The sequence below is a fragment of the Elgaria multicarinata genome, chromosome 3 (genome assembly GCF_023053635.1).
Source record: "Elgaria multicarinata webbii isolate HBS135686 ecotype San Diego chromosome 3, rElgMul1.1.pri, whole genome shotgun sequence".
Taxonomy (NCBI): Eukaryota; Metazoa; Chordata; class Lepidosauria; order Squamata; family Anguidae; genus Elgaria; species Elgaria multicarinata.
The window spans coordinates 530,450-545,878 of record NC_086173.1 but is presented as its reverse complement, the minus strand read 5'-3'; the positions used below and the strand labels follow the sequence as shown (position 1 = coordinate 545,878).

Here is a 15,429-nt window from a genome sequence, read left to right as displayed (position 1 = left end):
GCAGCGCAGGGAGCAGCCCGCCATGTCCCGCTTCTTCCAGACTCTGTCTAACACGCGCAAGTCCAGGCAGGGGGGAGCAAGGATCGAAAAGGCGCATTTAAGCCAATGGGGGCTGACAGGTACGTGGGGCTGGCTCGGGCGCAATGGGCCGGGAAGGGGCCACCGGAGGCGCAGGCGTGGGGAGGCCTCCCAGAGGTGGACAGCCTCGCCTGCGGAGGGCGGCCCCGGTCTTGGACACGTCCCTGCCCTTGTGGGAAATACAGAGAAGAGCGCGGTCTGCTCCGGTGCACCCATAGCCCAAAGGATGCCTGCCATGAAAGCCCCCTCTGGGGAGGTGTGGGGGGTTCTCCTTGGAACTGGGCTGCTCAAAAGCGTTCGCGCGAAAACCAGTCCTGCCACCCTCTCCAGCACCAGATGCCTTGGAAGTGAAGGAGCCACCTAACAAGCCCCTGCCTCCCTGGCTGTTAGAGAGAGGGAGGAGATCATTCCACGGAGATCACTACTACCAGCAGTGGGAAAACAGTGATCCTGGAAGCAGGATTTCTTGGGGTTGGGAGGGAATAATAATAATAATAATAATAATAATAATAATAATAATAATAATAATAATAATAATTTATTTGTTACCCACTTCTCCCTTTGGATCGAGGCGGGGTACAACACAAATAAAAACAACATTTTATTTATTTATTTATTTATTACATTTTTATACCGCCCAATAGCCGAAGCTCTCTGGGCAGTTCACAAAAATTAAAACCACAATAAAACAAACAACAGGTTAAAAGCACAATTACAAAATACAGTATAAAAAGCACATAAAGTACATAAAACTAATTCAAACATTTAAAATAAGTGCAGCGTTAAAAGCAGCACACCATTAAAAAAGGCATCTTAAAATTCAGCTGGGCAGGCCTGCCGGAAGAGATCTGTCTTTATGCCTTTCTTAAATTCTGGAAGACTGTTAAGTTGATGAATCTCTCTCGGCAAGCCATTCCACAAACTGGGAGCAGCAGAAGAAAAGGTCCTCTGGGTAATAGTTGTCAGCCTTGTTTTTGTTGGCTGGAGTAAATTCTTCCCAGAGGACCTGAGTGTGCGGGGTGGATTGTACGGGGGAAGGCGATCCTGCAGGTAGCCTGGACCCAAACCATGTAGGGCTTTAAAGGTGATAACCAACACTTCATACTTCGCCCGGAAACTAATTGGCAGCTGGTGGAGAGATTTTAAGACTGGTGTGATGTGGTCATCCCTAGGTGTACCGGTGACCAACCTGGCTGCCATATTTTGAACTAGTTGAAGTTTCCGGACTAGGCACAAAGGTAGCCCTATGTAGAGTGCATTGCAGAAGTTTAGTCTTTAAGTTACCAGCGCGGGCACAACCGTCTTTAGGTCTTCTGACTCTAGGAAGGGGCGCAGCTGGCGCATCAGCTGAAGCTGATAATAGGCACTCCTGGCCGTCGCATCTATCTGGGCTGTCATTTGGAGCGACGGATCCAGAAGCACCCCCAAGCTGCAAACGCAGTCTTTCGTGGGGAGTGTAACCCCATCCAGAACTGGCTGACACACCTCCAAACCTAGGTTATGACCTTTGACAGCAAGCACCTCCGTCTTGTCTGGATTCAGCTTCAGTTTGTTTTTCCTCATCCAGCCCATTATCACCTCTAAGCATTCATTCAGAGGAGACACACTATCCTTAGCTGACGCTGTTGTCGAAGTCATAGAGAAATATATTTGGGTGTCACCAGCATACTGATAGCACCCCGCCCCATGCCACCGGATGATCTCTCCCAGCGGTTTCATGTAAATATTAAATAGCATTGGGGAAAGGATAGCACCTTGTGGTACACCACACAGCAGCTCCTTCTTTGAGGAGCAGCTATTCCCAAGCATCACCCTCTGGAACCTGCCGGAGAAGTAGGACCGGAACCACTGAAGCACAGTGCCCCCGATTCCCAAACCCCTTAGGCGGTCCAGAAGGATACCATGGTCAATGGTATTGAAAGCCACTGGGAGGTCCAAAAGTACCAGCAGGGACACCCTCCCCCTGTCAATACTCAGGCGTAGATCATCTGCTAAGGCGACCGTAGTGGTCTCAACTCCGTATCCTGCTCTGAAGCTGGTTTGAAATGGGTCTAGAAAATGGGTCTAGGGAAGGGCAGGAGAAGCATTGGGTTGGGAGAGAAGTGCCAGGGGTGCATTTAAGGCTGGAGTGGGGGCTGGAGGTTGTGCACTCCTGCTCAAAACCATTCCTGCACTTACCTCTTCATAACATTGCCATACTGGACACATTATGTGGAGGTAAATCCTGATGAAGTCAGTGAGTGGATTTGCATGATCAAGTTGACATTTTGAATATTCGAGCCGTGGCAAGCAGTCTCTGTGGCCTATTCTGTTGTTCAAACCCGGCAAGGGTGGCTTATGCGAGGGTTAAACAACCCTTACATAACCCACGGATTGTTTTAGCCCCAGTGAGACTTGTTTCTACATAATCATGGTTAGGTCATGTCATATCTAACCTCTGAGGTCCACCTGATTGCATGCTGCTTGTTTATGTAGGTCTAGAAAAAATTATAGTTGAGCTATGCAGAACTTCCGGCCTCCAAACAACTTCAAAAGATTGAGTAACCTGTAATATCTATGCAAGTCCATCCATTTACATTGTTTTCTTTCTCTCTTTTTGTAGGTATTCATCTACGCCCCTATCAGATGGAAGGCGTAAACTGGCTGACACACTCCTATGGAACCTGGCATGGCTGCATCCTGGGCGATGAAATGGGTCTTGGGAAGACCTGCCAGGTGTATCACTCTCTCCTTCTACTATTTCATCATTGTAGGAGAAAGATGAATATAGTATTGCATTACAGTTAATGACACCCTAAATCTATATTTTATTGTGTATTCCAGACTATTTCTCTGCTTGTTGTCTTAAGTGGGAAGCTGAACAGAAGGCCCTTTTTGATCCTTTGTCCTCTGTCAGTGTTAAACAACTGGGAAGAGGAACTAAAAAGGTAAAGTTTTGCAAGTGTTCACAAACTAATTGAAGCAATGAGAAATATAGGTGTTTTCATGGGCATGTTTTAAAATCCAGTATATCCATTATTTTTTATGGCTTTGAATACTGGCAGGAAAAATCCCAAACTATATAGCTATGGATGTTTCTGATCAATAGGAATATTTTAATAAACCTGGAAGTACTATATATCCACTGTATATTTTCTCTCTGGTGCATTATTGTTACGATAAACATTGTGGGTTGACTTAGGGCCTTGCTAGGCCTACCTCTAAATCCGGGCGTGTGGAGGGGCCAGCCCGCCCTAAAAGTAGCGTGGGCCGTTGCCCCTATCTACACGTAAGACACAACGGGCTGCTGGAAGGACCCGTTGCGTCCGCCATTTTGTTTTTTAGATTAAAGGGGCCATGTGCTCAGGAGCACGCCTCGACAAAGGTAGGTGGGGGTTTTTTTAAAAAAGGTTCCCCGCTCCCCCCTGCCCCCGATTCCCCACCCCCCGCGCGCGATGTCCGATCGCCCGCCCGCTAGTCTGCCCGCAATGTCCGGGGCTGCAGAAATACCAGGCCATAACCGGTGCCGGTTATCCCGGGCCAAGGGATGGGTTAGCCCAGGCTGACCCCAGGATCCTCTGGATGCACAGGGGTGAGCCCTTGTCTAGCAACGGCCTGAGGTAGAGTGGACCCACACATAATTAACTTAAGTCCCATTGATTTCAGTGGCTGTACTCTAAGTATGATTGTCTGGATCCAAATAATTGTGTGTGTGTGTTTAATTGTCTTAAGTCAAGGGTGGGCAACTTGTGGTCCTCCAGATGTTCGACTGCCATCAACCCTAGCCAGCATAGCCAATGGTGAGGGATGATGGGAGTTGCAGTGTAACATCTGGATGGTCACAAGTTACTTAGCTCTGCCCTGTCCTATACTGAGTACCTGCAAAATTCTATACAACAGCCATGTAGCAAAGGAACCACGGTCTCTCTCCCTTTTGACCATCAGTTTGTAACCAGTAGATGTGAACAATGTTCAAAGTGCTGCTGTGGCTGTTTGACAAAACTGTCAGGGGCAACTTGCTGTAGTCAAAATACATGACAACACTATGCAGGAATTGGGAAAAAAGAATAGGGTGAAATGCATATATTCATATAGGGAGATGATGGAAAGGCAGGAACAGGACACTAAAAAAAGAATCCAACTGCCTTCAAATCATAGAATAGTAGACCTGGAAGGGGCCTCTAAGGCCATCGAGTCCAACCCCCCCTGCTCAATGCGGGAATCCACCTTAAAGCATCCTTGGCAGATGGCTGTCCAGCTGCCTCTTGAAGGCCTCTAGGGTGGGAGAGCCCACAACCTCCCTAGGTAATTTGAGCAGTATGACAATGGAACCATCAGTCAGTAAGTTTTTCCTGATGTCCAGCCAGAATCTGGCTTCCTGTAACTTGAGCCTATTAGTCCGTGTCCTGTACTCTGGGATGATTGAGAAGAGATCCTGGCCCTCCTCTATGTGACAAACTTTTAAGCTTTTGAAGAGCTATCATGTCTCCCCTGAGCCTTCTCTTCTCAAGGCTAAACATGCCCAGTTCTTTCAGTCTCTCCTCATATGGCTTTGTTTTCAGACTCCTGATCATCCTGGTTGCCCTTCTCTGAACACATTCCAGCTTATCTGCCTCCTTCTTGAAGTGTGGGGCCCAGAACTGGACGCAATACTCAAGTTGGGGCCTAACCAGTGCTGAATATAGGGGAACTAGTACCTCATGCGATTTGGAAGTTATGCTTCTATGAATGCAGCCCAGTTTAGGCCCTAGGCTCCATTCCCCTTCACAATAACCTCTATGAGATATGTAACTTAGGTTATCTTTAGACATTTTCTAGATCATACCTTAGAGCACATACCTTGGAGTACCAGTTCAAGTACATCCCTTGCATACAGAAGATCCCATCTCAGAAGGGAAGCAGCCTGTGCCGGAGTGAACAGTACTGGCCTCGTCACGCAGCAGTATCTGACTTGATGGAAGGCAACTTCTTATGTTCACAGATGTTGATTAACACAGTGTGTTCTATATCCTGCTCAATCGCATTTTTTTAAAATTTAAAACAGGTTTTCTCCAAGCCTTTCATTCGTGACATATTCAGGAGATAAGGAAGAAAGGGCCGGGCTACAGCAGCACTTGAACTCAAATCATGATTTTCACGTTGTGCTGACAACTTATGAGGTACTTGATATTTTCTACAATAGTGAACCTAGAGTTGTTGATCTGTTCATACTTTGGTGGTGTTCATCTCATTCTTTACGAGGCCTTCAGTTCTGGGGAGCCTTAGTCTTTGTTTAGCGCGACGCCTATGAGCGTGTGGCGGTTTGGGGATAGCTGTTAGCAGTAGCTACAAATAAAAACACATCTGTTAATCTGCTGTTCTATGCAGGCGTGTGTGTTTGTCTCCCCATGCCCAGTATGATTAGGATTTCATGGAGTGGGGGGGGGGGGAGAGTGGGACAAATTCCATTGGGATGCTCTTCTGGGACGCTCACAGCCCTCCAGCAGAAAACCTTTGCTACTCAAGTAGACTTTCTGTGTGATTTCAAACCCTAATTATGCAGATTTCTAAACCCTGTGAGAGCCTCCTCCAGTAAATAAGGGTCCCTGTTGCAGAAGTTCGCCTTCTGAAGCGTGGCGGGCTGGGCTCATGTTGGCGAGGACACAATAGAAAGTGCGGAGCCAAGGGACTAGTCTCTTCACACAATCCTAATTGCATAGCGGGGGGATGTCTGCAGAGGGCAGATCTGAGAGCTGAACTTTCTCTTTGTAGGAAATTACTGCTGGCTAAACTGTCTAACTGTTCACCAAATTAAGGCCCAAGAAACTAGACTGAGTGGAAAGGGGTGGGGGCTTTTCTGTCCCTTTTGCAGAACTACAGACATAGTAAGGATGTTATTATTATTATTATTATTGTTATTATTTATTTGTTTATATAGCACCATCAATGTACATGTGGAAATACAACGTGCATTGAGACTATCTGTGTGACCACATTACACTGTTTTTTAGGGTGGGGAATTTCCATTCCATGAATGGCATCCAAAGGTGTAGATTCTGACCCTGTGGAAATTGCATTTTAAGTGTGTGTGTATTGCTTTAGTACAATCAATATAAGCCCTTCCTTTTAAAATGAAGGGGGAAACATTTATTTACATAATTAGTATATGTTATGGGATGAATTTGTATCCATAAGAATAAAGAATCAGGTTACAGGCTGGAGTCCCAGGCCATAACTAGATCTAAGGTTTATCCCTGGATCGTCCAGGGGTCAAACCTGTTCATCTAGATGACACACAGGGGATCCAGTGCTCAGGCAGGGGCGAACCCTGGATGATCCCAGGATAAACCTTAGGTCTAGCTGTGGCCCCAGTTTAAGATTCCACTCCTTGATTTGTTCATAGGTTTGCACATAATGTTAAACAATGAACTTTGGTTTGCACACTCTCTCATGCCCTTCTCATCCAGCATTTAGTTTAACTTTCCAAGAAAACGTACATATGGACATACTTTAAAACAAAATCTGGTCAGAATGTGTTATGAAAAGGGTTTATTTAATTCTCCAGACTTCCTTTTAAATCAAAACTAAACACTAGTGAAGTCCTTCTCCCGGTCATGTGGGAGGAAGAGCGGGGAGAGGGTGCAAGCCTGAGGCTTCATTCCATGTAGCACTGAACTATGGTTTCGTGTTACATGCAAACCAGCCATTCCTCTCTAGCTGCAAACCATTCCTCTCTAGCCTCTGCTGTTACGGTACTGTAGACGTATGTGAGTAACACTTTTCTTCTACTTGGTTGCAGATATGCTTAAAAGATGCAGCACTTCTAAAACGGTGAGGACGCCAGATTTACAGAGTGAAAATGCTATTGGGACTCCCATAACATACAAGTTTCAAATGCAGATTTGCATTTATGTACAAATCTTCAGGTCAACTCTGTGAGGGAGCTTGGCTTAAACGCTCACACAGATAGTCCCAAATCCATACCAGGAGGACAGGCAGCACCCTGTGATGCTGTTAGCTTTTCAGAGTCCAAAGCTCGGTTCTTCTACTCAGATTGTCACCTGGCTGCCTGCCCATTGTTGTTGTTTTCTCATAGGTGGACTAGCTTGATTACATCATTCTTTGCTGGCATGGGGGAGAGGTTTTGCCAACAACTGATGTGCACTTAGCATGGGTCTGCCTTTGAAAACTGTTCAGAAATGACAGTCCACCATGCTGCAGTCTGAGTGTTGGCAGGGGCTGGTTACAGGCACTGTGCAACTTCCTTGTTACAGCAGCTCCACCGTTTCTGGCCAGAATTTAGAGTGCTGCTTATGACCTATAAAGCCCTATTTTGAGAGGGGCCAGGCTACCTGAAAGACCTTCTCTCAGGGTTGCCTGCAGAGTTCTTAAGATCTTCTTTCAAGACCACCATCACCAGAGGCACATTTGGTGGCAACAACATCAGAGAGAGCCTTTATTCTTTTAATCTAGTTAAAATTGTTTTGTAAGCCACCTTGAGTGCCATTTTTTGGTAGAAAGACAGGGTATAAATCAGATAAATAAATATTTCGTTCCCATGGCAATATATTCCTCCGAATTTACCTGACAGAAGAAGATACTTGCCAGACCAAACTATTAAGGTAATCTTCTGTTTAAACTCAGATCTTAGAAATGTAGAATCACCATGTTGCAAAGGACCCTGGAAGTTATCCAATTTAAGCCACCTGATTTTATATGATGATTTTTAATATTTTATCGTTAGTGATGCTCTCTAGTAGAATAGTAATAAAATATACCTAAATACACATGTAAACTTGTACGTTAATTCAGTCAATAGATCAACCTAAACTCTGCCAATTAATGAATTAACATTTATTATATTAAGCTGTAGTCTTCCTTTATACCTTCTCTCTGATTGTTCAGATTTTTCCTCTGTCAGTTTCAGCAAATAAACTTTTTGACAAGGGCTTTTAGTATGGACAGTTACTCTTGGTTCCTAACCAGAGAATCTAAATCAAATTTCATAGGCGGTACTATGATCATACGCATAGTTTATTGTATTCCTTGACAGGAAGGCTGTATTTTATTTATTTATTTATTTATTTATTTTATTACATTTATATACTGCCCCACAGCCGAAGCTCTCTGGGCGGTTTACAACATTAAAAATAGTAAACATTAAAAGTATACAATTTTTTAAAAAAAAACAAAAACAGTATAAAAACAACAGTATCCATTTAAAAACTATTGATCTTTTGATCTATTGATTTTTGTTGTTAACCTACTTACAATAGAGTAGTCCCATTTGAATTATTCCAGGCTAAGTGTTTTGGTTAGTTCTCTCACTTGCCATCTAAAATTCAGTGTTCTCCTAGTGCTTAGAATATTGAGTATGGATGTGGTCAGTAAGAAACATTTGCAGTAATTCTGGCTCCATTAATCCTCTCCTGTCCAAACTCACAATGTAATCTATCTCAAAATGGTGAGTCCAGATTGTGGAATTTTTGGGGCAAATTTAACTGTATAAGCTTGCATGGGATATGAAAGTAGTTTTAGGCCTTAGCTAGACCTAAGGTTTATCCCGGGATCGTCCCAGGGTCATCCCTGTTCATGTAAATGACACACAGGATATCCCGGGAGCAGGCAGGGATGACCTTGGGACGATCCCGGGATAAACCTTAGGTCTAGCTAAGGCCTTAGTTTTAAGCATCCTCAGGCCGGCGTCTTTAAAAAAAATCCCTCTTTTGTGCTTTACCTATTCAAATCCATGGAGGAAAGCAAGGGAAGACTACTAGCATGAGTTTGCCTTGGGTTGGAAGCAGAGACTTTGAGGCAGGGTTAGAACAGCAGCACAACACCAAAGAAGGGCGGAGGCATCTGGTGGCAGGTTTTCATCTGGGAGCGAGGAGACAGGAACTCTGGTACGAAAGATAGGCCACAGCTAGACCTAAGGTTTATCCTGGGATCATCCAGGGTTCGCCCCGGCCTGAGCACTGGATCCCCTGTGTGTCACCTAGATGAACAGGTTTGACCCCTGGACGATCCAGGGATAAACCTTAGGTCTAGCTATGGCCATAGTCCAGCCTCTCTGGGTAAAGAATCTCATGTCTGGATGCCCCTTATAATTGTCATCTGCAATTTCTCTGTTTTGTGTTCAGTTTTAACTGGGCTTGCCTCATTGTGGATGAAGCTCACAGACTGAAGAATCAGGATGCATTGCTTCATAAAACACTCTTGGAGGTAAATAATGCAATCCCCTCTTTCCCAGGGGTAGAGGTCTAAGACAATGTCTGAATGGAATTCAGTTAGGTGAACGATCTTTCTCCATTCTTTTACTTATGTGTAAGTTTTTGTTTTGTTTTGCAATTTGATGATTGTCTTGTATATAGGATTCCAACCAAATAACAATATAGTCTAACAGCAGAGGAAAGAAAATAATTAGAATATGCACAACTGAACTAAGATGTGTCACAACTAAAACAAAGCACGTTGCTTAATACTAGTAAATTGTCCTAAGTTCTTCCACGAAACAATCACGTTTTACAACTTTTCGGGAAAAGGGACAGGATGTCGTAGCTTTGGACCACTGATTGTGCCAAGAGGGCAATGAATCTCACCTCCCTCTCTCTTATTTCCACTAAGTTGGCAGGACCAGGCCTGATGATAATGTGTGATCACTAAACATTTGCCATTCAGCAGTCCCCTCACTGCATACTCTCAATCTCTCAGTTTTCAACAGATTTTCGCCTCCTGCTGACAGGCACTCCCATTCAGAACAATCTGCAAGAGTTATACGCCATGCTTGCTTTTATTGAACCAGTTATATTCCCCAGGGAGTTAGTGGAAGAATTTGTTGACTATTACCATGAAATTGGAAAGGAAAGCAAAGCAGGCAAGTAAAAACATTGCGACTGGTTGTTGGCTACTCCATGCAAAATACTGGCAACTGGGGCCTTAGCTAGACCTACCTTTAATCACGCGACAGAGGAGGGAAGGACACAATGCAAGATCCCTCCTCTGTTTACATGCAACGTGCAATGACCTCAGGAGGAAAGGCGTTGCACCTGCCATTTTTAAATTTTTCTTGAAGCGGAAGGAGTGCACGAAAGCTCGTGCGCATAAGGTAAGTGGTTTTTTTAAAAAATAATTTAAATTCCTGCTCCCCCCACCCTACCCCCAATGGGCAAGGAGTTGCGCTGAGCTGGGTCAACCTGCGGCAACGGCCCACACATTCCGCCGTCTCAAAGTGTAGGGCGAGATCCCGGGGCAAGGGAGGGATCATCCCTCACTGATCCCGGGATCCCCTGTGTGTCATGTGGATGCACAGGGATGATCCCGGGGTTTGCCCTGGGATAAAGCCCCATCTAGCTAAGGCCTGGGACTCAGATGGCCTTTCTTTTTCTACCCATAAAATGCAGACAGTAACTATTTTGTGCCAAAACAACAACAAACCCTTAGATTTCTAATATCCCATGTTGTAGGGAAGTGATGGATCCTGCCTCCATGTACTCTATTTGGCTATTTCCTTTTCCTTTCCAATAATGTTTAAAGCGATGTGTAATTGTGCTTGCTCTCCAATTTGTTTGAGTTTAGTATGAGCAGCTGTACTTAGGAGTTCATCAGTCCACAACTGCTTATGCAAAGATCTGTATTTTTGTCATCTGCAGTGGGGGGGGGGGGGGGAAGCACACAGCCTCTTAAGTTTTTTAAAAAGCATAATTTAACAAATGTGCAAAATAGGACTGAGCTTGGTGTATAATGCCTGGAATTCTCTTCCAGTGCATTTGCAGACCACGACATCAATTTCTGTTTTTAAATCTCGCTTGAAAACATTTCTTTTCTTGAAAGCTTTTTAACCATAGCGTGGTCATACTAGTCTATATTTAGTTTTAATGTCCCTACCCCTATTGGTTTTTCCCCTCCCTCCCCTGTCTGTTATGGTGTTTTTAGATTGTCAGCCAGCCTTCCTTAACCTGGGGCGCTCCAGATGTGTTGGACTACAACTCCCAGAATGCCCCAGCCAGCTGGCTGGGGCATTCTGGGAGATGCAGTCCAACACATCTGGAGCGCCCCAGGTTGAGGAAGGCTGTAAGCCATATGGCAGATTGTCTTGTTTTGTTTTATTCTGTACAGCGCCATGAAAATTGATGGCGCTTTATAAATGATTATTATTAATAATAATAATAATAATAATAATAATAATGTGGGAAGAGAAGTTGGTTGGGCCGCTTAATAAAGTTATCAGGGCAGCTCTATAACAGCAATCACAATGTGTATATCACCCATGTACTGGGAATCTTTCTTTGGCCATGGCTACTACTGGGAATGTGTTCACAGCTGATGTCCATGTTTTACAAGTTTGCTGCAGAAAGCCCTCTTTGAATGTAACGTTTCAGTTTGATTTGGTCTGCTTAATGGGAGTTCTGTTGAGCTAGCACATTTTCCTTGGGGGGGAAGATATGTACTCCCCCCACCCTGGCATCAGAAATGAAGGAGAAGCAGCACTCCCCAAAGGCAGAAGTGTTCCAAATTCAGCAAACAACACTCTTTTGTTCTGCTTGGAAACAGTCTGGGTTGTGAGCCATATTAAAATTCTGTGATAATATTTGGAGAAGGGCAGGGTGTGTGAGTGTCATTTTCTTATTCCCATGGTGTCTTTCCAAACATACAGACAAGATAGCAATGATTATGCTTGTAGAGCTTCGAAAGAGAGGATTGTGGTGATAGAAACGCAGCTCCGTTGTGCTTATGCCACGGCTTTTGCTTTTTGAGTGCAAACTTTCAGGAGACGCCACTCAAACCCTTGCTGAGACAGTCTCTTGTACCCTCCTTCAGTTTTAATAGTCCTATTTTAGCAACATGGTGCACTTCTGTAAGATCCAAGAGAATGAGTGTTGGCCCACCTGTGCTTACATGTAAAACTCAAGGCTGTAACAGCATTTCTCTCTCCCTTATTCAGTCAAAGAACTGCATAGTCTATTGCAGCCGTTTTTGCTCAGGAGAGTGAAGGAGGAAGTTGCAGTGGAACTCCCAAAGAAGGAGGAGGTTGTTCTCTACCATGGAATGTCAGCACTGCAGAGAAAGTTTTATAAGGCTGTTTTGATGAAAGACCTAGGTAAATGGACCAGTGGAAGATTTTAGAGTCAGTCATTTCATTTAAACATAAATTTAAAATGGTTGAGCTTGGGGATGGGTATTAAATAAAACCTATCTGCAGTCTCGCATTGTCAGTTTCTTTGTATGCCACTTACTCTGTGCTCCTGTGGATAGCTGCAACATACAATGATATTGACAAGGCAAGCCTACACATATCAGACAGGTGAAAGTGCACTCTTGCACACTAACAAAACATGGGAAAAACAATAAAAATGAACACATTTGCATACTCCTGAAGCACCATAAAAATAAAATAAAGTGATGATAACTCCAAAGTGACATTTGGGCATCAGGGTGGGGGGTGGGGGTGGCACTCCCTGGCGAGGGAGGCTGGAGGTGGCACTGGCAAGATCACAAAGGGTGGCACAGGCTTTTCTGATGCTCTTATCAAGTGGCTCTGGAGGCGATCCTGTAAACCCACAATAGAATTGCTCTCCTGGGTTCAGACAACACAGTAACCCCCCCATGCATGTGAACAACCCTACAACAAGCTATGGGTTCTCAGGGTGATTTGTTTGCAAAAATTAAGGCACCCTGCAGAAAACGTGCCAGGTTCAGCTCACATGACAACGCAGCAAGCCTTGGTGGGTTGTCATGTTGTGCTCATCCCATCTATAACAGTGGGCCTCTCTATTGTGTGTTGTTTTTTTAAAAAAATTTACATTTCAGATGCATTTGAAAATGAAACAGGGAAGAAAGCAAAGCTCCAGAATGTGTTAATTCAACTCCGGAAATGTGTAGCTCATCCATATCTGTTCAATGGTAAGGATGGGAAAAGTAATGAGAAGAGTATTATTGATGCTGTTGTAGAGTGAGGCAGTAGAGTAGGTTGTAGAGTAACCATTATGTTGGTTTGCTGAGTTATTCCACCTTGTCTTCCCCTGTCGTCATCCCCCCCCATCCTTTTTAACATCTGCAAGCAGCCTCTGGGAAAGCTTGTGCTGAATTAGAATACTGATGGCCGTTGATGATTACCTTTTCTTTCTATCTAATTCTAGTAAGACAATAGAATACCAGAACAGGTACTTTGAGGTGGTGATGGGATGGTTGAAGGATCATCAACTGAAGCTCCATCCAGTCATCACAGTGTTGCTTAGTATTATTATTATTATTATTATTTATTTATATAGCACCATCAGTGTACATGGTGCTGTACAGATAACAGCTTAGGGTGAGGGGGCTAGGGGTGAGGAGCTAGGCATGCCACAGTCACACTCCCTCCGAAGGAACAAGTTTGCAACTTGGAGGTGCTCCTGGGTGCAGTGCTGTAGCTTGATTCTCGGGTGACAGCTGTGGCTAGCCGCCATCATATATGTCCTGGCCATAATGTGATTGCAGAAAGGGTACCTTGGAAGGGTGTCTAGAAGCATTGGTTGGTCCAGAACACAGCAGCTGGCCTCCGGTAGTTACAGTTTTGTTTCTGATTTCAACACAAAAGGGATGGTGTTGACCTTCAAAGCTTTTAATGGGCTTGGGCCCAGATCGTCTGAAAGTGCTCTGCCTCGTAGGCTCCCCTGTGTACTTTGAGATTGTCAGAGGAGACTTTTCTTACCATTCTCTCCTTTCAAGGGGCACAGTTAAAAGTGAAAGAACCTTGAGCCTTCTTCGGGGTGGTTCCTTCTCCTTTCCTGGAACTCCTTTCCCAGGGAGATCCTCCTAGCTAGTTCTTTCCTGATGTTTAAGAAGCTGCATAAGACTGTTTTTATTTACTAGAATGTTTGATGAGAACCAAAGACTTCCAGGCCCTTTTCAGAGTTTATTGAACAGTGCTTGGGAGCAGCTGAGCAACGATGTGTTTTGCCTTAGAATACATATTTAGGTATACTCCCTTTGTAGTGAGGATATTAGAAGTGATGCGTTTTGCTAAAACCTCTTTCCTTCCTAGGTGTGGAACCAGAGCCCTTTGTCATTGGGGATCATATCATTGAAGCCAGCGGGAAGCTGAGCTTGTTGGATAAACTTCTTCCTTTCCTTTATGTAGGGTATGTTTTGCATTACTGAGCTTTATACTCTCCCTGGGCTAATGTATTTAGATTTGGCAATTCAGCACAAGCAACCCTATGGAAACAACTTTTAGCATGAAATAGTGAGAGAGGGAGACTTCCTAAGATAATTTTAAAAGCTGGATAAAGTCCAATAAAAAGTTAAGCACTTCTAGATCTCATCAGTGAGAGAGGGAAGCACTTCTTGAAATCTTGCTCATTGAAATCATTATTTGGATTTTTTTTTAGCGTTGGCTGAATTGTGCCAATGGCCACAATACCCTAGTGAGAACTTCTAGTGTTTCCAGTTGATTTCATAAATTTCAGGGCAACAGAATTTGTTCCAAACTGGATGAGGCAGTGGAAGGTGGTCATCACTTTCATTGGATTTCGGGCCCGGCAGTGCTGAGGATGCCCCAGTGCAGCCTCCCCAACACCCAGCTATCTGCTTGCTCTCCCCACAGTCAGCAGCACCTTCTCCTTCCTTCCTTCCTTCCTTCCTTCCTTCCTTCCTTCCTTCCTTCCTTCCTCTTTTAGCTTTCTAAAACAGTCCAGATGCACTGCAGAGAAAGATTTCTCTAGTGGACTTCTAGGCCTTAGCTAGACCTAAGCTTTATCCTGGGATTGTCCTGGGGTCATCCCTGTTCATGTAAATGACACACAGCATATCCTGGGAGTGGGCAGGGACAATCCCGGGATAAACCTTAGGTTTAGCTAAGGCCCTAGATGGCCACAGGGGCCCAAAGGCATGCTGGGGAGATCAACATGCTGGGCATGATGGGAGCTTTGCTCTGCAGAGCACCTGCACACTTCTAAAAGTTAAGGCTGGGAGGTGGGGTGGAGGAAAGAGATAGGAAGGTGCTGCAGCCTGCCTGGTGAGGTGGGGGGAGAGACTTGAGTGAGTACCAGAGTTGCGAAGTGAAACAGCACGCGCAGAGACACACACAGAAGAAAGAGAGAGGGTAGAGAAATACCACACAGAGAAAATGAGAGCATGGTGGGGAGTGAAACTGCGTGGGTGGGTAGGTGGGAGTCCCAAGAGTGTTGAGGAGCCCAGAGAGTATCTTGCTCAGACCCCTTCAACCTTGGCAGTGCCATTGTTGAGCCAGTGTGGTGTAGTGGCTGGAGTGTTGGACTGGGAGTCAGGGGATCCAGGCTCTAGTCCCCACTCGGCCATGGAAGCCCACTGGGTGACTTTGGGCCAGTCACAGACTCTCAGCCCAGCCTACCTCACAGGGTTGTTGCTGTGAGGATAAAATGGAGGAGGATTAAA

The 15,429-nt window shown here is 44.8% G+C and overlaps 1 protein-coding gene across 1 annotated transcript in view; it reads left to right on the top strand.

Moving 5' to 3' along the window:
- CHD1L (chromodomain helicase DNA binding protein 1 like) overlaps positions 1 to 15,429 on the top strand; it is a 35,694-nt gene continuing 20,265 nt past the window's right edge. The window contains exons 1-10 of the mRNA XM_063118987.1: positions 1 to 119; positions 2,681 to 2,793; positions 2,902 to 3,005; positions 5,102 to 5,216; positions 6,836 to 6,867; positions 9,177 to 9,258; positions 9,748 to 9,910; positions 11,978 to 12,133; positions 12,844 to 12,936; positions 14,060 to 14,156. Of these exons, the coding sequence (XP_062975057.1) occupies positions 23 to 119; positions 2,681 to 2,793; positions 2,902 to 3,005; positions 5,102 to 5,216; positions 6,836 to 6,867; positions 9,177 to 9,258; positions 9,748 to 9,910; positions 11,978 to 12,133; positions 12,844 to 12,936; positions 14,060 to 14,156 (1,052 nt within the window). The 5' untranslated portion in view covers positions 1 to 22. The remainder of the gene's footprint in view (positions 120 to 2,680; positions 2,794 to 2,901; positions 3,006 to 5,101; positions 5,217 to 6,835; positions 6,868 to 9,176; positions 9,259 to 9,747; positions 9,911 to 11,977; positions 12,134 to 12,843; positions 12,937 to 14,059; positions 14,157 to 15,429) is intronic.